Source organism: Calidris pugnax, unplaced genomic scaffold, assembly GCF_001431845.1.
Source record: "Calidris pugnax isolate Ruff unplaced genomic scaffold, ASM143184v1 scaffold123, whole genome shotgun sequence".
NCBI lineage: Eukaryota > Metazoa > Chordata > Aves > Charadriiformes > Scolopacidae > Calidris > Calidris pugnax.
Genome location: NW_015090876.1, coordinates 2,706,386 through 2,727,696, shown reverse-complemented (window position 1 = coordinate 2,727,696; position 21,311 = coordinate 2,706,386). Strand labels below are relative to the sequence as shown.

Genomic DNA, 21,311 nt, shown 5'->3' with positions numbered 1-21,311 from the left:
ACTGGAAACAGTGATTTAAGAGAAGGCACCAGTGATGCAATCCCAGCGCACACCCCGAGCACCAGCAACACGCTGCAGGGAACTGGTGCCACGACTTCCTACCACAAAACATCTCCTCCCTCACCTCCAAATCTCTGCTTCCCCAAAGTCTACACGAATCTTCAACAAAACACCAGGCTACCTTGATTTTTGCTGCTTTTTAGCCATGCTACTGTTATTTCTTTTTTTTAATTCCCATCTCTAGGTCTAGGAGGGATCTGCTGCCAGGGGCGGGAGAGAGGAGCTGAGGTGGTGGTACCAAGCAGGGGAGGATGCTCCGCAGATCTTGCGCCGGCTGCATCTTCCCGACACGAGCTGCAGCCCCACATCACTACTGTTATTTCTTTTTTTTAATTCCCATCTCTAGGTCTAGGAGGGATCTGCTGCCAGGGGCGGGAGAGAGGAGCTGAGGTGGTGGTACCAAGCAGGGGAGGATGCTCCACAGATCTTGTGCCTCTGCATCTTCCCGACACGAGCTGCAGCCCTGCACCGGGGAAACAAGCCCTTCCCATCAAAGAGCAACTGCAGCAGAAAATGCCAGAGCTTCTCTCAAAGCCCAGCCCTAATACTAGAGCCTTTCAGGCATCAGAAGAGAATTTAATCCATTTTACAACTAGCATCAGATAACAGTGACATTAAAAAGCAGCCAGAGCAAAGCAGCAACTCCTCTTTGAGGCCAGTAAGTAGAAATAAATTAACTGATTTCTCTATATTGGAAATTCCTCTCCATGGACTAAGATCAAGGCCTGCTAAAGCTTCTGACAGCTCTCTCTGCCCATCAGCCATGTGCGCGTTGAGGTTAAATAGAGATTTACACCCACAGAAACTCCTGAAAACACCCAGACCTTTGGCTCGAGAGTACCGATGCAGCCAGCGTTTTCAGAAGTCCAACTCAAAAAATGTCAGAAGAGCCAGTTATAATTAGGCTTTTTCTAAATTTCTATATATGGTGTAAGTCAAGAGGCAAGTCACTGGCACCGTGGGAAACGTGCCAGCAAAAGGACAGAATGAGGGGAAAATAAACTCTTTATTTGTGTGGTACCATGCACTTCACAGACACACAATGCAGGCTGGGCTTTAAAGGCGACTTACAATTTTGCAGTATTATGTGGCTCTAAAACTTTTACTCCGGTACTCAGAGTAATTTGGCGTTTATAAAGTGACACTTCAGATCTTGCTGCTGTCACCAGAAATCTTTCCACAGCCATCACTGGGTTTTGGGGGAAGGCTTTGCCTTAATACAAACCATCGCAGCTGCTCTGCGGAGATTTCTCCACGGCTTAGAACACCCATCAGGTGGCAGAGATTAGAAACCGATTTTTCTTAACAAAGTGCTTATGGCCTAATTACAAACCACCCCGAGCTGCTGCTGCTGCAAAGCCAGTGACATTAATCAGCAGATCTGCCCCGGGACCGAGCCGTCGTGGGAACTGCCCCCGGGTTGGTGCCGCAGCCCCCGGGACAAAGGGCAGGCGGAGCGACGGCGGCTCCGTCAGCCCCACGTTGGCACCAAAGGGTATTTTTATCACGAGGAGATGTTGTAATCCCACGGGGGACTGGGGGAAGGGAGAGGAGGTGGAAGGGAAAAAAAAAAAAAACCAACCAAGAAATAGATGCTGAAGTATTTATATACCTTCTCAGGTCATATAAGAGAGGCGGCGCGTTGCCTCGCACCGGGGCCGGGTAGAGCTGCCCCAGCAGCCAGGCTGGCACTCAGGCAGGGTGTGGAAATGATGGTAGGCTGTTTCAGACACACACCAACCCCCACACACCAAACCCAAACCAGCCAACCCCCTTCACGAGGCACTGGGGTGCTCCTGCAGGCACTGGGGCACCCCGTGCCCGTCCAGGCTCTGCTGTGCCACTCGCCTTGTTCTGCCCCCCCACGGCACACACCCCCCACAGCCTGCCCAGGTGCTGCTGAGAAGCCCAGAAATGGCTGTTTTTAGGGTTTCTCTCACTGTTCTCATGAGCTGGGTTTCCCAAGGAACCAACACTTACACGAGCACCGTCTCCCCCTCTGGCTTTTTCAGCATCTTGGACAATCTCAGCCAGATGTAGCTCCTCGGAGCTGCTAAACACTCCAATCTTTCTTGCTTTTATAAAGCAATGGGATATTTTACAGGCTTAAAAGTCAGCCTCATCCCTGCTTTCTGCAGAACCACCCCTGCAGCGGGCCACAGACCCTGCAGATGTCTCTTCCTTTAAGCCTTTTCACCAGCAACAATTTCTGTTTTGCTTCAACAGCCCTTCCCCTCCAGGGAGCTGCAGCCAAGCCCGGGAAGGCTGTATTGCAGGGCAGTGATTTATTGGCACAGGCAAGGATGTGCATGGGAAAGGATGCTGGAGAAAACGCCTCTCCTTCGAGCAGTGTGCTCTCCTTCACCACTTTGTCCCCAGCAGCAGAGAAATCTTACCAGGTGCTCAGAAGACACCCCGTTCCCCTGAGCTCCTCCAGCACGGTCAGGAGGTGTGACCCACGGCACACACCCCCCACAGCCTGCCCAGGTGCTGCTGAGAAGCCCAGAAATGGCTGTTTTTAGGGTTTCTCTCACTGTTCTCATGAGCTGGGTTTCCCAAGGAACCAACACTTACACGAGCACCGTCTCCCCCTCTGGCTTTTTCAGCATCTTGGACAATCTCAGCCAGATGTAGCTCCTCGGAGCTGCTAAACACTCCAATCTTTCTTGCTTTTATAAAGCAATGGGATATTTTACAGGCTTAAAAGTCAGCCTCATCCCTGCTTTCTGCAGAACCACCCCTGCAGCGGGCCACAGACCCTGCAGATGTCTCTTCCTTTAAGCCTTTTCACCAGCAACAATTTCTGTTTTGCTTCAACAGCCCTTCCCCTCCAGGGAGCTGCAGCCAAGCCCGGGAAGGCTGTATTGCAGGGCAGTGATTTATTGGCACAGGCAAGGATGTGCATGGGAAAGGATGCTGGAGAAAACGCCTCTCCTTCGAGCAGTGTGCTCTCCTTCACCACTTTGTCCCCAGCAGCAGAGAAATCTTGCTGGGTGCCCTGAAGACGCCCCGTTCCCCTGAGCTCCTCCAGCAGGGTCAGGGGGTGCGACCCCCCCACCAGACACACAGCAGGCTCTGCCACCCCCAAAGCACAGCGTTTCACTAGACTCTTTTAGGCTGCTCCAAAGAGCTGTAATACCAAATACATCTAGTAAAAGCCCTAGTTTTCCTAAGGCAGAGTGCCACCATCCCCAAGGACAGCGACAGGAAATGTCCTCCCAGTTTTTCCCAAGACTGACCCTCCCAGCGTCGAAGCGCTGCCCTCTCCCCTTCCCAGAGCCCCAGGCTCTGCTAACAACTGGGATGAGGGAGTGTTACTGGCCGGAGAAGAGGAGGCATTTTTTCTGAGAGGTTAAAGAATAAAACAGAAATAAATCAACCTCTCAGCAGCTCTCAACATACCACGATTCAAAAATAAAACCATCAGACTGGACACTTCTTGTGTCAGCAACGCGACCTTCTGACATTCTCTATGCATTTTTTCCCCTCACCCACAAAGGAAAAGTGGGTGAACAGTAAGTTTGTTAATTTCCTAATGGCATTTTGAAGCTGTGAATTCACTGAAGTTGGCCATTTCCTGCAAAAATTCCCGAGGAAAAAGGACAAAAAGCATTTTGCAGGGAAACTCCTGATCACCTTCCCTTTGCCGCAGCTGGGAGCGGCTGCGACCCCGGGGTCTCCCACCTCCTTCCTCCCTTCCCTCTGCTCCCTCGTCCTCTCTCTTTGCCAACAGCCACAGCCCAGAAGACACTGCCTGTCCCCAGCCACCCACCACGGGACCAAACCTCCTGTCCCCCCTCAGGCAGGGCAAAGGGGATGGGGACAGTTCACAGGTGGCTTCACACTCCCTTCTCCATGATCTCCATGACCTTCTCCGTGAGCATCCCCTCAAAGACCACATCCAGCAGCATCTCAGCAAATGACCCCAGGAGCTCTCAAGCCTTTATTTCTTTGCTCTGGCTGCCTGGCAGACTCCCCCTGGTCCTACAGACTGTCTGATGGGCAATAAAACCCCTGCCCCTCCAGGCTGCCATGAGGTTTGTTCTCCGGGTCCCTGTAACTCCTCATTGGAGAGAGGAGCTTTGCTTCAGAGGCTGTGAAAAAACACACAGGGTGGAGCCGGTGTCGCTCTGACACTCGTAGCTCCCCAGGAACCAGCTGAAACGGGGTAAGAGACAGCAGAGGACGAGGTCTGGCAGCTACAAGAACCGGGTTTTAACTGCAAGGCTGCTCGCCGCTTTGTCTGATCAGGCCCAAAATAAACTGCATGACATCAGTGCAGGTCAGACTGAACTAATAAGGGTGTCGTTCTCACACTGAGAGGGAGCGTATTTATGTCCCGTGCGTTTTCTCCAGAGCTTTGCAGCCAGAGCTCCTTCCCACTGTGCAAGCGCAGGGGAAAATTAATTCAGACTGCTGCCCAAATTATGCAAGAGCCACATGGAACGGAAAGTGTGTATTAACAGATTTTACTATTTTAGGGTATTCTTTCATGTCTCATAATTTATTTCGCATTTGCAGACAAATACAAAATAGCATATAAGCCAAGTCATCTTTAGGGTGTTGACAGAATGGAATCCAAGCAAACAGGCACCTTCAGACAAATGCTACCCTTTGTCATCAAAAGATAAACCTGCAGCTCACCTGAATGATGACAGTAAGATCTAGTCCATAGTGCTATAAATACAGGAATACAAGCCAACAGAGGCTAAAACCCCAATTGTCTTTGACTTTGCTAATTAGCCCAAAATGTTGCCTGTATCTTCTGGCTTCTGCAGTTGCTCCAAAGAAAGCTCTCAGGCCATCGAAGGCTGCAGTAGCACCATATTATCTTACTCCACACTCCAACAGGCCAGCACACCCACCTACACAACTACCAATCAGATAATCAAAGACTCATCCAATTTCCACCCCGTAGGACAGGGTTTAAATCTGTAAATCTGTAACGTAAATCCAATTTCCTCCACCGTTTCTATGGGACCTATGACAACCTACATCAGCTGAGAAGCTCTAACCTCCCATGAGTAAAGAGTGAAAGCAGTGATGCTTGTTGGCATTTATTGCCCTCCCCCATTGCAAACGATGTGTTCCCATCCCGAATGCCTTTGGGAACCAAAGGGTCTCACCATGAAAGATGCACAACATCACCTGCTGTGAGTGAGGGCAACCCACTGCTCCCCAGTCCTGCTGAGGGGAACCGTACCACCATGTAGAGCTTTTATCAGCTGCACCCTCCTGTGAACCCTCTCCTGCCCCTGACTGCTCTTCCACCATCCCACAAATTAACAGCAATAGGATTTAACGGCCTATTTATAGGAAACACAAGAAGGGAACATTTGCAGCAAAGTTGCGGAAATCTGCGCTTGACGATGATGCTGTTTGTGCCCAGTTTGCCCCTGGAAAGCACCTACACCCTGGTCTGAGAGCACATAAATCATTGCTGCACTGTCTCGGGTGATGCCTTCAAAGGTGGCAACTCCTTTTGTTGCTGGAGACCCCATCATCCCTCCCCGACTGCACCAGCCACCTCCATCCCATGGACAGGTGCTTTCATGGTCCTAACAGCAAAGTTAAGCCATTTTTCCTGACAAGCATTAAGAGATTAAACACCTGCTTGTGAAGAGCTCTCCCACCTCATTTGCTAATGTGTAAAGCAAAGACCCCAAGACGTGTTATCCCTGCCCACCCCCCCTCCCAGGCTGGGCTTCAGCTCATCCTAGGGCACCAACTGCTCCTGGCACCCTGGGGGCAACAAGATGGGTCCATCAGGAGCCAAAGCCAAGTTCAAGGAGCAAACGATTCCCTTTTGCCCTCTCTTGGCCACAGGCACGTCCCTTTCTCTCCTCTGTGGCCTGAGATGCCTTAGAGCAGCTGCACCTTGACCAGTTTATAATTGGTGCTCCAACCCACAGGCACGTCCCTTTCTCTCCTCTGTGGCCTGAGATGCATTAGAGCAGCTGCACCTCGACCAGTTTATAATAGTATAGCACTCCAACCTTTTGCTTCCTCCACATCTCCCTTGGTTAAAAGAAATCCATTTGATTAAGAGGAAAGAAAAGCACCCAAATGAATTAACTTTCAGCAGGACTTTTGGGAAGCACTGCCATTACTGCTGCCTACCAGCAGCGGGGGGGAGGAAATGTCCGAGCTTCTTAAAATGAATCAAAATGTCTTTTAAAATTATCAAACCTTTCAATTGCCTTGAGATCCAGCTCCAGCCTCTGATGGCAATTACCCCCATCCTCCCCTTCTAGGAGAATTCAGCACCCGAGCCCCATTAAACTCCATTAAAAGGGATAATTAGCTGGAGACTGACAGTAATTTAGTCAGTTCATTTATCAGAGAGGATAAAGCCAAGCTGAAACACATTATTGGAAGGGTCTTAAAACTGGTATTATTCTGTGCTGTTGTGCAACAAACGTATCCCTCGCCGAAGGGACGCGGACCACGGTGTTAATTGGGATCGCTGGGGTGTAAATAATGTTTTGCTTCATAAAGTCTGGCTGGGGCGAACAAATTACTTAGCTCTCACACTACAGCTGAATTAAGAGCTCAAATGTATAAAAGGGTGTATCTAAGAATCGATAGTGGATCACCAGAGCATTTAATCACTGTTTTACTAATCTGCCTGCACTATCTGAACTCAAACTGACTCCTCACACTAAAATCAATGGCGCTGATATACTCATTAACGACGACGCTTTCGGAGGGATGAAACCATCAGAGTTTGAAAAACTCAGGGGCTGGGGGGGAGGCAGAGGGGCCGAAAGCTGTGAACAGCACAGGGGCTGCTGCTCCAGGGCTTCCTGGGAGAGTAAGAAACTCCCTGACACTTCCCTTAGAGGAATTTTCATTGCCATCTCCAGCACGTCCCGAGAGGGGACACCTGAAGCAGGGAGTGAACCAAGGCCCGTGGATGTACAGATGCAGGTCCTCTATGGGTTGAGGCTCAAGAGCTGAATTCAACCCACACCGTGGGTTTCCCCACATGCAAAGGGTCTTTTTTTCCCCCCCAATTCTGGTTCTGCCCTCTCACATCACTCTGTATCTCCCGAGCCAAACATTTCCCACCAGTTCAGGGGCTCTGCAAGACCTTTTGGGGCAGCTCTTGCCATTGCATCCCCCACTGCCTCTTCTTTATACTCCTCCCCAGCAGCTGAAGAGTCTGCCGCGTCCTCCTGCCAGGTTTCCTTGCATGACTACCCCAGCCCTGCCCTGCACCCCTCACACCCCTCTCCCCAGACTCCTTTCTCCCCAGCCTGTCAGTTCGGCTGCAATAGCTTCTGCTTGGCATCTACCAGCTCCAGACAGCCTCTCCCCAAAGGATTTTCTGAAATACATTGAATTTCTGACCAGGGTTTCGTCAGGCTGCCTGGAAAAGGATGTTGCTCAAACCTACTCAAAGACAGCATTTTCTTATATATATATATATATATATTTAATGCAATTATTGAACAAATATCAGAATGCAAAATTGCCCCTGGGATTGGAAAATGGAATTATATCTTCCAACAAACATGAGAAAATGGGTACCGATGTCTCTGTTAGCAACAAAATGTTTCGTGCTTAGAAACTGGTAATCTAACATCCCTCCAGGGAATTCAGGATGGTGAGAAGAAACGTTCCAAGGCAGCATCAGAAAGAAAAAGAAATATTCAAGTGGGACACAAACTGGATGTGGGGTGGGCAGGAGAGCATCCCTGGACTATCCTACCTCGGTGTCTTCACAGGCAGTTTGAGAGGTGAAAAGCCCAGCCACACTGAGCCCAGCATCACTGGGCACAGGAAGTCCACCCCACGCAGGGTGGCCACTCCAAGCTGCTGGTGTGGCCACTAAGCTGTATCAACACCAACAAGCAGGGCACAGACAGGGTACGTGGTGGGGCTGAGCTGCTTCTGCAAGGACCCAGTTCCAGCCTGTTTTGGAGGGCTCACAGACAACGTGGTTCAGACCAGCTGGGCAAATGGTGGTCCAGCACCACGCACAACCCTCATTTCACCTTAGCAATACAAGAACTATCTCAATGCACATAGAAACATCTCTGCTTGAGGTCAAAACCTCACATGGCTTAGCGGTGGATTTGGTATGTGAGGTTAATGGTTGGACTTGATGATCTTAAGGGTCTTTTCCAACCTAAATGCTGCTTTTCCAAGGGACACAGGATTTTCCCTGGGCTTCCTTCACAAGCCACAACCTGGGAAACAACCAACTCCCAGCAGAATAGCCCAAAAGCTGAAAACAGCATCATCATCCGAGTTACATCACACAGCCCAGAAGAAAGAGCACCATATGGCAGAGGGTGAAGTACGAGCATCCAACCACACCTGAGGGCAGTTATGGTCCAGCAGAAACGAAAAGTTGGCACTGGAAGTCTGGTGTGTTTTGTTGTAACTCCAACCCAAGGAGGTTCCACCCTAAGGAGGAACCACTGGCCAAAGCTCCCCTTTGAGTTTACTGTCCAGAAGAATCCACAAATGACACCCCAGTTGCACAATGCATTTGCACGGCTCCTACGCTGGATTCTAATGATGGTACAATTCCCAAAGACAATATCCAAGCCCAGAGCACTCATACACAACCGACACGACGCCCACCAGCCTGCACGCCCTTCTCCTCCTCCTCCTCCCCAGAGCACTATTCATTTTAAATGCCTTACCTCATTCTCGTCTATTCCGCATTTAATGGCTTTTGAACTTCAAAGGGCGGGGAGAAAACCCTCTCTCCTCACCATGCAGTTCAATATTATGCAGCCACATTACAGAAGAACACCTACAAAATACGCTGCTAAAAACACTCCCATTTGAACTCTTCCTTTGATATTTTTCCAAGAGCTCACAACACGCTGCCCTTCTCCCCACACAGCACTGGCACCTACTTCACTAACCAGGTAAATACTCTTCTTGGGGTCAAAAGGACTAATCATGTGCTTAAAATTATTTGCCTGGAGTACCTAGTTGAATCTGAGCTTTTATACCTAGAAGTTGCATGGCACTAATTAGAAATGTTCCTAGGTCAACATCATACACACACTGGCAGGTATATTCCAATATTACCTAAGAAATTAAACTTTTTATTGTTAATAGTATGTGTCCAACTCCAGCAAACCACTTTGAAAATCCAAAATAAAAATGTGCGCAATATACTAAATACAAATATGGATGCACACTATGTGTATGCCTCATGTGCACAAATGCTCTAAACATAAATTAAGAATACGTGAGATAAGATTTTAATTGTGGATTTAATAACAGCAAACTGCTAGAGCTACTTGCTTATTATTAGTCTTGAAAAGCAGCATGAAAATGATATTTTAACCTTTCATCTGTAACATGGTCTTTGCTAATAAAATTATCCCAGAGTCACCCAAGCACAGAGCTGATGTCAACTACTTAATATGCAGAATAAATCAAATGCCACTTACATATAGCAAAGAAATACCCACTCATTTCATGCTGGTCCTTACGCTGGTGGAGCCACACAACGAACACAGTCGAGCCTCGTGTCTCCTCTCCAAATCCTGCCTTTCTGCAAGAAACTCCTCCGACCCTCTGCTCCTCTAAACCACCCCTTTGCAAGACCACCATCCCCTGCCCATCGTCCTGGTAGCACAGGAACCAGCCCTGTCACACGCCTGGGGTCTCTGCATGTGCAAACCACTCCATATTTATTGAACTACACAGAGAGCAGCTCCCACTGACAGCACCTGAAGTATTGGGGAAAGACAGTAAACAAGGATTTGGGAAGAGTGGGGACCTGGCACACTCATCTACCATTAACCAGCCATGCCAACAGTCCTACTTCACCTTTCCAAAGCAAAAGCCACCTTGATGAGACAAACACCCCCATCTCCATCTCAGTCCATGGCGCCTACCACCAGAAACCAACTCACTGGTGCTTCATCTGACCTGCTGTTGGCCAACAGCCCACGGAAGTCAACAGAAAGAATCTTGGTAACTGACTTATTTCCATCAGGCATTAAAATTTCCAAAGAGAGGGGAGAAAACCCTCTCGTCTCACCATGCAGTTAAACATTATGCAGCCACGTCACTGAAGAACACCTACAAAATACACTGCTAAAATAACTCCCTTTTGAACTCTTTCTATGATATTTTTCCAAGAGCTCAGAATACTTTGCCCTTCTCCCCACCATCAGGTGGGATTTATTTCCACCAGGTATTAAAATTCCCAACATTCCCCAATCAAGTACAGGGAACGCCAGGAGGGATCTTTCCCAAAAGACCACACTTTCTCCTCCTACCTAGTGACACATGAGCAATAATCAATATAAAGAACACATAAGCAGATACCAAAAAGCCAGAAATCCAGAAACTCATCTGCCAAAAGTGGCTTTCTCTACCTGCAGAATAAGGCTCCTGCTTCTCGCTGTGAATGAACTCTTTTCGTTCGTATTTGGCTCTGATCCACTGTTCCCGCAGCAGTCTGGAAAAAAGAGAAAAAACAGAGAAAAGGAAACATGGTCCAAGATACTCTAAGGAAGAATCCAGAATCATTAATTCTTTAATAAAAATACAAATGTGATTTAAAAGTCTTCCAAGAATTGCATTGTACAGCCTAGAGTCAAGGGTTTCCTCTGTTTACTGTTGGACAACAATAAATTGTTCCCTTGCACACCCAATTTTATTGGAAACTTATTTAATAAAATTTACAGATTCAGCATAATAGTCCTGTCCCAGCCACCCCACCAGCCTCTCTACAAAATTCCCTCAGTATATGAATGATTTTAAACGAAATTTCCTCATACTACATTCTTCAGTAATTTGGATCAGTAAATGAAAAAAACCCAACAAAATGCATTCCAAAGAAAAATCTTTCAATGTGGAAGCAAAAATTGGCTGTGCCTTGTACGTGACGTTTTTTTGCCCATCAAAGCTGCAGAGATACCATCTCCTTGTCACACATGGACAGCTATTCAAACAAACTGGACACTTTAAGGTTAAAAGTGACACTTGTGACGATGAGGGGAAGCCCAGCCCAAGGATGGGTGACACTTGTGACATGGTGAACATGGAGCAGGGCGACACACACCTCCCAAACTAGGACCAAGAGGAATTCAAGTGAGAGGTGACCTCTTCAAAATGAGAGGGATGTAGGACAGTCATTTCCAAAGCCCCAGTCAACTTCCTGGAAGGTGTGAAAAGTGAAAAAGCCTCAAAAAGATGAGGAGAAGGTGGGTGGGTAAGGACGTGAATGAGACCCAAACACCAGATGGTGGTGAGAACCCACCTGGCAGAGCTCTCCCAACCTCACAGCCTCTACTGCTAAGTCTAAGAAAGAAATCCATGATGCATGGCAGGAAAAACACCTAGTGTGAGGTTTATTTACTATTTACTTCTCATGTTGAAAATGTTACCAATGATTTATACACTGAGACCTTAACTTCCAAAAAGGAAAAAAAATATCCCAAAGATTATAAATACTTTTTTGCGATTTTATTTTAGCACAAGTGCTGGAACTAATGAAGTAGTTTAGATCTAGAATACGATAGAAATTGCTTCAAACCATTTTTAGCTGCACTTAGTTCTTAACTGCCCTAGAACCTGAAATAGCCCAAGCAGCAGAAGTCACGCGCAGAAATAAAGGCACGTGTCATCCCAGCTCCGCAGCAAACACTTCGGAGTGTCCTACACTGGTGACAGTAAAAGATCCCCCACCATCGGGTGTGCTCTGAAAATCCTGTCACCCTTCAACACATCAACCTCTCTGCCAATGAAAATTGTTGGTGTGCTTAATTGCCTTTTATCTCTCTGCTAACTATGCAGATTTAACGCTATCTTTTCATCAGACACATTCCAAAAATGCTCAAAGAAGATGAACGTACTAATATGGTTTATGAAAATCCATCTGCAGGTACAGCAAACACATTCATCCAATCTGCAAGAAGCTATTCAATGAGAATTGTGGCTGTAATCAGTTTCCTGGCAGTAAAGGAGGAAATAATTACATATATTTTGTTCCACCCATTGTCTCATCCCCTTGGTTGGGCACCAGCCTTCTCCCACAAGGCTGAGGGAGCACCACAGCTTCCCTGCACCCAAAACTCAACTGTGAGCTTCTGCTGTCACAGAAATAACGCAAACTCTGCCTTTCCCCCTTCTGTTACTGTTTCTGTGGCTGATCTTCAGTTGTTACACACACATCTGCAAGTTTGACTGTGAACTCCCATCTCCCTTCTGCTGTCACCCGGTGCTGGGCCCCGGTGTGGGTATGACCCATCTCCAGTGCATCTCAGGAGGTTTCGGATGTGTTTTGTACAAGGGGGATCTTCTGGGTTAAGCAGGATGCTCTTTCTGGATCCAATATCCACAGCTTGGTAGCCTACAAATGCAGAAGACTGACGACCCAAAAGACAGTACTTAATCTGCTCTTTCTGGATCCAATATCCACAGCTTGGTAGCCCGCAAATGCAGAAGACTGATGACCCAAAAGACAGTTACTTAATTGCCTTGTTTCAACAAAGCTACCAAATTTAATCCCAAAATCAACACAGATACTTAAATTTGTTACTCTTCTTGCAGTTTTTCCAGCCTGGCTGCTGCAGACAGCTTGTTATCACCGTAGCCAAACCTGGACCTTTTCAATGAGACGATCAGGGACTGAACTAGAAGGAAGAAAACTCGCACCACCCTGGGCTCCAGCTGATGTCGGTGGATTCAGCAGGAGCTGCAGCTGCTCCGAGTCTCCCAGTCAGCCTTCCCGTGCGGATGTTTAAATACAGCCTAAATTAAGGTTCACAAGCAGCAGTGGGAGCAGACTCCTGCTGCACAGTGCAAATACTACAAGAGACACACTCTGCTGGTCCCGTGCCTTTGGGAACGCCGCTCCGCAGTGATTTATCTCCCAGGACGCTGTCAGCAGCAGTGGTTCCATATCTCCACAGCTTCCATGCGAGAGGCACCTCGCCCAGAGGGGTATCCCTGAGGAGCTGCAAGCTGCTCTCGATAACCTCTCCCAGCGTTTGGGACAGACCACAAGTCGCTCCGATGACAGGACACCAGCTGTGCCACTTTCCCAGCTCATGGGTTCTTCCCCTTTCCTCATTCATCACAAACCCAGGCTCTTTCAGCAGTAATTTTCCCAAAAACAAGATACACCAAGAGCAGCCCACGGTTAAGGACAACTCACTGCACGGCCAGTAGCGGCAGCTTCTGCTCTGGGGGTTATTTATAGAAAGCAGAACAACTCCAGTAAAAGAAACTGAAACAAAAACCCAAGGAGGACAGTGAGGAGTCCAGCATCTCCCTTCAGCGCAACAGAGGAGTTGAGCAGAAGTTGACCATGCTGACTCATGGACTGGAGGCAACCCAGCCAGGAGCCATCCAGCTTTTTAAGCTGCTCTTGAGTCTGATGTTGAACCCTAGTTTCACTGGCACAGCCAGTGCCAATTTAAACAGGAACAGAAATTTGTACTGGCATCTATGGGATCTGAGAGAAACCGGAGGACAGGGACTATCCAGAGGTCCCTCAAGCCACACAGTCTCCTCCACCATTTTCAGTGGGCTTCAGACCTGATCTCCATTTCAAATATGCCTTCAGGGGCATTTTAAACATCTGTTGCCGGGTTTTAGTTGAAACGTATTTTTCCTGAGGTGCATAATGTATGTAAATAACTCAGGGTGGACATCAGATGCCCAACATGGGACCCTCCATCCAACCCCCAGCCTTGATTTTGAGAGGAGTTCTGTGAACAGAGAGAACTATAGCAACAGCCTCATGGCATTTTATTGCATTTCTGGTGAGGGGATAATGTAGCAAATATATTTTTCTAACAAAAATGAACGGCGTAAGTGCATCATTCCTAAACTGCAGAGATGCACAGCTTTCGGGATCAACTCCAAAAGCTTTAACAGCCCACCTAAAGTCTGGCAGGCTGCTGGTTACCGGGAGTGTGTCATTTCTTTGGCAATTAGAACAGAAAGGTCTTTGTAATTATCAAGACAAAAACCTGGGAACAAAAAAAAAAAAAACCAAAAAAAAATCCAACCCACCAGAACCCAAAACCCAAAGGAAAAACCACATTTCCAACAGAACAAGGGAAAATTCATCCCCCGGATGGAACAGGACTGGGCTGCACTGGGGAGGCGGCAGGTCCAGAGGCCGACAGAGCCCCGCCAACACCACCAGCTCCAGATCTCATTTTAGGTACTTGTTTGCTTGCCGGGCCACCCACAGGAGAACAAGTGCTCTCTGTCGAAGGGCCAGCAAGGGGGACCTCAGAAGCAGCCAGAGGAGCTGTTTTATCTTGGTCCCACATTTTCACAGCCTTTCGCTCACAGCAACAAAACCAAACACCACGGGGAAAAGCTATTGAGCAGTTTAATATCCACCCATGGCTGTGTGGCTTTGCTGCGCTCTGTGGAGGAGTGCTGGGCAACCAAATGTATGGTCTCCAATTTGCTGTTGGAGCTGGCTTTCCTCGGCTTTGTGGAGGTGTAGGACAGACAAGAAGCCCCAGCCAGAGGTGAAAGTGGCCCAAAAGAGATCAAACACCATCCGCTGCCACCCCCTGGTTGCATCTTTCTGAGCCACCATCACGTCCAACGCAGACAGAAGAAATGAACGTTATCCAGGAATGCCATTTCCAAACCCCAAATTTGCAGCTTCTGGAATCTGTCAGAGGTTTTTCCAGCAAAAACCAATCTGCTTTCCGCAGGCAGCTCTGTGGACTCAGCTACGCCAAGTTTCTGTCAAACAACTGTTTTAATGAAATTTTAAGTCCGAGTCCAAATTTTTGCTCAGACGGTAAGGAGGGACACCGCAGTGTAGAGCAAAAGCCTGTGGAGCTCCACACCCTGCCTCCACATCTTTCCCTATCTGGCAAGTCCTTGCTGTGAGGACTCTGAAACGGGTTTGTGGAGGCATGAGACAGTTGGGGGGCTTCTTCCAGGCGCCCTGTGCATCACCCCAGCTTGCAGAGCCCCAGAGGCAACGTGTTGTCCATCCCTCCAAGAGCAGTGGCTGGCAGCAGCCTTCCGGAGGGCAGCAAAAAGACAGGGTTTTGAGCTACCAAGGCATAAAAATCTTGCCTTATGGATGCAAAGAAGTTAAAGCTAAATTTGAGTATGCAAAAACCCTAGCATGCTCAATTAAAATGCTAACTGGTTCCTTTTCTGTTTGGCTGTTTTACATGCAGGGACCAGTTCAGCACAACACTATTTTTCAGAATGGTTAAACACAGATTGAAAACATGCAGGAAACAGCCTGTGTCGGTTCTACCTCAACCTTGTAGCAATTTCCTCTGGAAATTAAAGGAATCAATATGAATTAACAGGCTTACGAGCTAACAACAAAGAGGACAGGAATGACAACTGTGGCCGGTGGGGGCTGAAGGAGAAGGCAGATCTCCAGCCCTGGGCTGATGGCAGAGCCACGCTCAGGCAGAGACTTCCCGAGGGCAAGTGCCCAGTTGGAGCCACCACAGGGAGCTCCACCAGCTGGGACCAGAGGAGCAGCCCCTCCGAGAGGCCACGCTGCAGCTCCTCCAGCTTTGCACCCAAGACAGCCGGCACTTTTGAAAGCCATGGATGTAAGATCTGAAGATCCTTATTAATAAAAGTAGGAGCCTGTGCAAAACGCTCAACTTGACCCCTCTGGACATTAAGCTTTAAAGAGGTCTGTTTACAAAGTACCAGCAAAAGGAGATGACAGAGCAAGATGAGACCAGGTAATAAATCCCATCCCTGGAGGCTGGATGGGATGGGGCTTTGAGCAACCTGGTCTGGTGGGAGGTGTCCCTGCCCAGGGCAGGGGTGAGTGGAACTCGATGATCTTTAAGGTCCCTTCCAATTCTAACCATTCTATGATTCTGTGGTAAGTCTGCATCCTTGACCATCCTTGCACAGGAGGGGAAGGGACTTAAGGTCCCTTTCAATTCTAACCATTCCATGATTCTGTAGTAAGGCTGCATCCTTGACCATCATCATGCCCCGTGCACAGGAGGGAAAGGGATCAGACTGACCTTCAGACACCGCACTGAGGTGATGGGCTTGGTATTTCCACTACCAAATGAACCAAACTTTCAAGGACAAAGTAAGAAAAAAAAATAAATTCCAGGGATTTACTAGGCAATTTTCCCTCTGCACATTTCAATCGTACCATCATGCAATAAGCCACGTAACTGTTCTTCTTCAGATGACTATATAGATGACTCCTCAAGATGTGAGCCTCTCCGGGATACATCCCTCTCTCTGAGTGATGTCTCATCACATTCCAGATAAGACAACCACCCAGTACCACTCACGCCGTTTCATTCTGCCCCATTTTCCCTACCAGGGTACTCAAATGTGCTGGCAGTCAGCGATCTGAGCGTTCTGCATAAGGAGCAGATGTAGCTCCCACTCACCCAAGCACGGCGAGGAGAGCGGTGCCGGGCGCTGCCGCTCACACACAGCTCCACAGAACGATGCTCTCTGCTCCCAAATGAAGCAAAAAGGCGACAGAAAATGACGTTAAGCATCGGGCAGGGACATGGATGTGCTTCCAGTACTGCAGAAGCCCAGTAAGAGCTTGTCTCCATCTTCTTCTACCAGTTTCCAGCCGAACATATGGCTGAACAAAGCCTCTTTCCTTTGCTTTTCCTCAGAAGTGATGCTAGCCCTGTTGCTCACCCAAAATTCAGCCATGTGCTTGCAGCGTATCTGCCCCAGAAAGGGCTGGTCCACAACTCTCCATCTGCTGCCACAAAGCTGGGCCATGACCACTTGTGACCATCCCAAGGAGGGTTTTCATGGTTTAAGCTCTTCACCCAAGGCTCCTTGGGCCAAACCTGGGGTGGTGTGGGGACACTCCAGAGCCTGGGGCTCATTGCAGCCCCGGGGACTGCCCGGTGGTGCAGGAGTTGGCTGCTCTGCCCCCTGCTCCCAACCCATAGGCCAAGCTGCTGGCAGGGGGAAGAGGAGAGGAGAGGACAGAAGGGGAATTTTTCTTTGGTCGGGCATTTTTTCTGCCTGTGCACAGCTGGTAAACTTTCCCTGGGCAATTCCAGAGCACTCCTCCAACTTCTCTAACTTTTGCCAAGTATCTGACAGAGCCAGGAAGCCACACGGGGGTTTCTGGAGGATGCAGGAGCCAGATGCTGCAGCCAAACACCACGTATTTCCCAAGGAGACAAACACAACATCCCGGGCAAGTAAGGAAAAAGGAGAACCAGTGACCCCCAGTCAAAGCAGCAACACTGGGAGGGATCTCAGGGACCGGTACCCACCAGTTTGCTAATACTAAAGTACTGGCTCTGGAAATCATTACCTCCAGACCCTCTGTGAAGACTGGTTTTAGAAAGATATAACCTCCCCTGGGTACTCGGCAGGGCTGGACCCTAAAAACCAATTTCAGGTCATTTTCTTGCTCCCTGGATGGCACAGCACGTTCTGGCCACTCAACTCTCTTGGTCTACAAAGTCCACCCCAGATTATAGGGAGGTTCACCCTACGCCGTATGGGAGACAGTATCTTTTAAATATCTTCAAAAAGGAGATAAAAATAAAGTAAAATCCAGCACTCTGGCACTAAATCCCAGCATTTTTGCATTATAAGTAACCCAGCATCTCATCTACCAGATGAGCAAGTTAACGTTTTGATGCAGAAAGGCAGAGGAAATCGATGGGTAGAAATTGGCATTTCTGTAGCTTCAGAAGCTTGGAGGAGTCTGGGGAACAGACAAACTATTGACTTCCCTGCCTCATCTCAACTCTACTTATTAAATAAGATCCCACACGTGGTATAAACTCTACCATATGCACGCAGAAGAACAAAGACTTTCAGGGCCTTTTATAAATGAAACCTCCTTTGTGGCTAAATAAAAAAAGTTTCATGCTAAAACTGAAATATTACAGAGGCTGCAGCTGCACAAACAAATAAATGGTTTTTACCAGCAAAGGTATTTACTTACTGACAGTCAAGAAACGTTGGCTTGTAATAAAATGGTGGCATTTTAGATTCGTATTTTGCTTTTGCTACATTGTTTCCATTTGAGGCCATAAACTGTAAAAAAAAAAAAGAGAGAAAATGAGAAAGAATTAAAAAATGTTAACGGTGTTTTCCCTTGTCTTCTTTTGTTTTTACAGAATAATGAAATTACTGGGATGAGGGCTCTGTTCAGGAGCTGAGAGGCTTCCCCAGGACCGTGCACAGAAGGGAGGCTGTAAAGGCTGTGCCTGCAAATCCGGGCTCAGAAATTAATATTGATTATTATTGCCAGGGCTCCCACAGCTTAATACGACACCGGGGACAGGTCCATGTCCCAGTCACACGTGCACGATCCCCAGGGAGCAGAAGGCAGCACGTGGTGCCATTTCCAAGCACTCACGGACACAGGAATGAGACAACTCCCAGGGAACCCAGCACAGAAACGGGGCAACCACTGGGCAAAACCTGACGCTGACTTTAAAACCCCAGGAGTTACAGCTCCAGCAAGGCAATAATCTCTGACAATATGTCCTTTGCCTTGGATCACATCACTTGCTCCAAAAGGATAATTTCATTCTTGCAAAGCCAGGCCAGCAGCCTCAGAAAGGAGCTTGAAGTACTAAAAATAAACAAATACATAAACAAACAAATAAATTCTATCTGCCCTGACAGCCCTCCTTTCCTTCTAATCCCGTATAAAAACGGCTAGTTGAGAACACTGCAAACAAAACAACCCATTTCCCTGTTCATACACTTCATCCAATGAAAATCACTTTACAAGTGTAAAAGCCCCATCCCTTTCCAGGCAGCCACATTAAATATGTTCTGTATCAAATGCTAAGAACACAAGCATAACAAGCAGTTCGGCTTTTTCTTCCCTCCGCCCCCCAATATTTTTATTTATTTTTTTTTTCATTATTTTGATGCTTTTAGGCTTCTCGAGTTTACACATTCAATCCACCTCAAAAAAAAAAAAAAAAAAAAAAGTGCTGTCTGTATTGATAGTGTCAGTGACACAGAAGCCATGGATATCCAGTGTTTTTCCATTTTGTTCATCTGTCTTTGATCTCCGTAAGCATACCAAATTACTTTCCCCTGCCTTGAAAACTAGTGTTTAGTATATTTTCCTTGGTAGGAATCATTGAGAATACTTCCTGAAATCTCAGCCTATGACCAAGGAACAGAGATAGACACATTCAACCCACCACAAAAAAAAAAAAAAAAAATCAGGGAAGGGAAAACCCATGCAATACAAAGGCCTATTTTCCTCGTAGAACACATGACTCCTCGAGCTGTGGCTTTCAGAAAAACCCCAAATCTACGACTTCCAAGATAAAGATCAGTGCCTGGGAGGGTTCCTCGTGCCTTTAAAGACACCAAGAGTCACGGCAGAGAGGTTTCCTGGGCAGGCTCCTCTTCAGCAGCATCACCCAGATCTGGGCAGGTGCGTGGCAGAAAGAGGGAGGGTTTACACTGTGAGGGTTCAAACTCTCCAAAATGTGCATTTAAGAGTCTTTGAAGGTACATGGAACAAAGCCAGGAACAGCTGAGCTGGGCAGAGGTGGCAGAGCAGAGGCCCAGCCCAACGTCTAGGCTACAGGTAACGCGAGAAACAGGAGGTGACTCATTTAAAATTAGTAATTTCTACCCACTCTATTTAACTGATATTTCTATAGGTGTGGGGGAAACCCTCCCAACTCCTTCATGAAACAGCTACTCCCTTCTTCCATCAGCATCACGGACCTCATCCCCCCAGTCAGGAATTATCTAGACGTGCTTTCCAAAATCATGTTTGTTGGGGCATCTTTAGAGAGGACTCTTATTTTATGGCTTTGCTGGTAAAATGCAGTGACCCAAACTCCCTGGTACCCCCAGCCCCGGGAGCACCTACCTCCACTTGAGCATCGTCCCAGTCATCCAGACGGACAGACTTCACTTTGCTGACCTGGGGAATATTGCGATGGATTCCGGAACAATTCAAGCAGATGAAGATCCCAAGGCTGTGGGACGCCCAGTCCGGGTCTGAAAGCAAGAAATAAGAGAGAATTGCACAGGATTGGTCATGGGTTCCACACAGGAGGAAGGAGACGGGGCAGGACAGGGCAGTTCAGGAGTCACCGGGTCCAAGTTCCCTGGTTTTAAGAGCATCAAACAAACGCACAAGCAAAATACAGATGTGCGTTCATTTATATTGATAGTTATACCAATTACACAAACAATTAACAGGTCTGCAATCTCTAGTGCAGCAATTATTAACAAAAAACCCAACACACAGACAACTGCGTGTGCCCGAGACCTCCAAAACTCACGCAAAGAGAGAAGAGATGAACGTCCATCTTTCATCAGCAAGTCCCACCAAATTGTGGAACAGAAAATCCACAATTAACACAAACGTATGCTATGCTGCTCCTGTGTTTTGCTATTTTATATTTATATTGCCCGAGCGTCAGGGGGGGGACAGAGAGGAAGGGGCGGAGGGCAGGGGCAGGACACATCTACCAGTATCCCCGGCGCTGCCCCCTAATAAAGCCGATACTGGGGTCTTTGTTTGAACTCCGACTGGCAAAATGTCAGCGCCGGCTGTTCCAGCTGAGCCCCAGCAGAAAGAACATCCCTGTGAAGCACTGACTCGGCCACTAAACCCCCCTTCTGCCCCCCACAGGGGTCCCCTCGCCCCATCCTCCCCCAGACCCCCCATTCCCACCCCATGGGGCTGTCGAGGGGTAAGGGGCAGGTCCCCCCCCTTCCCGCAAACCGCCCTAATTTGTTTATTCCCCTGCAGTAATTACACTAAACACTCGCTCCTCACAGCGCAGCAATTATTTATAAAAGGCAAGGGAACGTGCTTTATATTGATAGTTATACCAATTACACAAACAATTAACAGGTCTGCAATCTCTAGTGCAGCAATTATTAACAAAAAACCCAACACACAGACAACTGCGTGTGCCCGAGACCTCCAAAACTCACGCAAAGAGAGAAGAGATGAACGTCCATCTTTCATCAGCAAGTCCCACCAAATTGTGGAACAGAAAATCCACAATTAACACAAACGTATGCTATGCTGCTCCTGTGTTTTGCTATTTTATATTTATATTGCCCGAGCGTCAGGGGGGGGACAGAGAGGAAGGGGCGGAGGGCAGGGGCAGGACACATCTACCAGTATCCCCGGCGCTGCCCCCTAATAAAGCCGATACTGGGGTCTTTGTTTGAACTCCGACTGGCAAAATGTCAGCGCCGGCTGTTCCAGCTGAGCCCCAGCAGAAAGAACATCCCTGTGAAGCACTGACTCGGCCACTAAACCCCCCTTTGCACAGGCTATCAGGGGC

At 48.0% G+C, this 21,311-nt stretch overlaps 1 protein-coding gene across 1 annotated transcript in view; it reads right to left on the bottom strand.

The window, feature by feature from the left end:
* Positions 1-20,004, bottom strand: part of ADAP1 (ArfGAP with dual PH domains 1) — a 40,672-nt gene extending 20,668 nt beyond the window's left edge. Inside the window, exons 1-3 of the mRNA XM_014946232.1 lie at positions 19,874-20,004; positions 17,966-18,057; positions 10,419-10,501 (exon numbers count right to left, since the gene is read on the bottom strand). Of these exons, the coding sequence (XP_014801718.1) occupies positions 10,419-10,501; positions 17,966-18,054 (172 nt within the window). The 5' untranslated portion in view covers positions 18,055-18,057; positions 19,874-20,004. The remainder of the gene's footprint in view (positions 1-10,418; positions 10,502-17,965; positions 18,058-19,873) is intronic.
* Between the last annotated feature and the right edge of the window lie 1,307 nt (positions 20,005-21,311).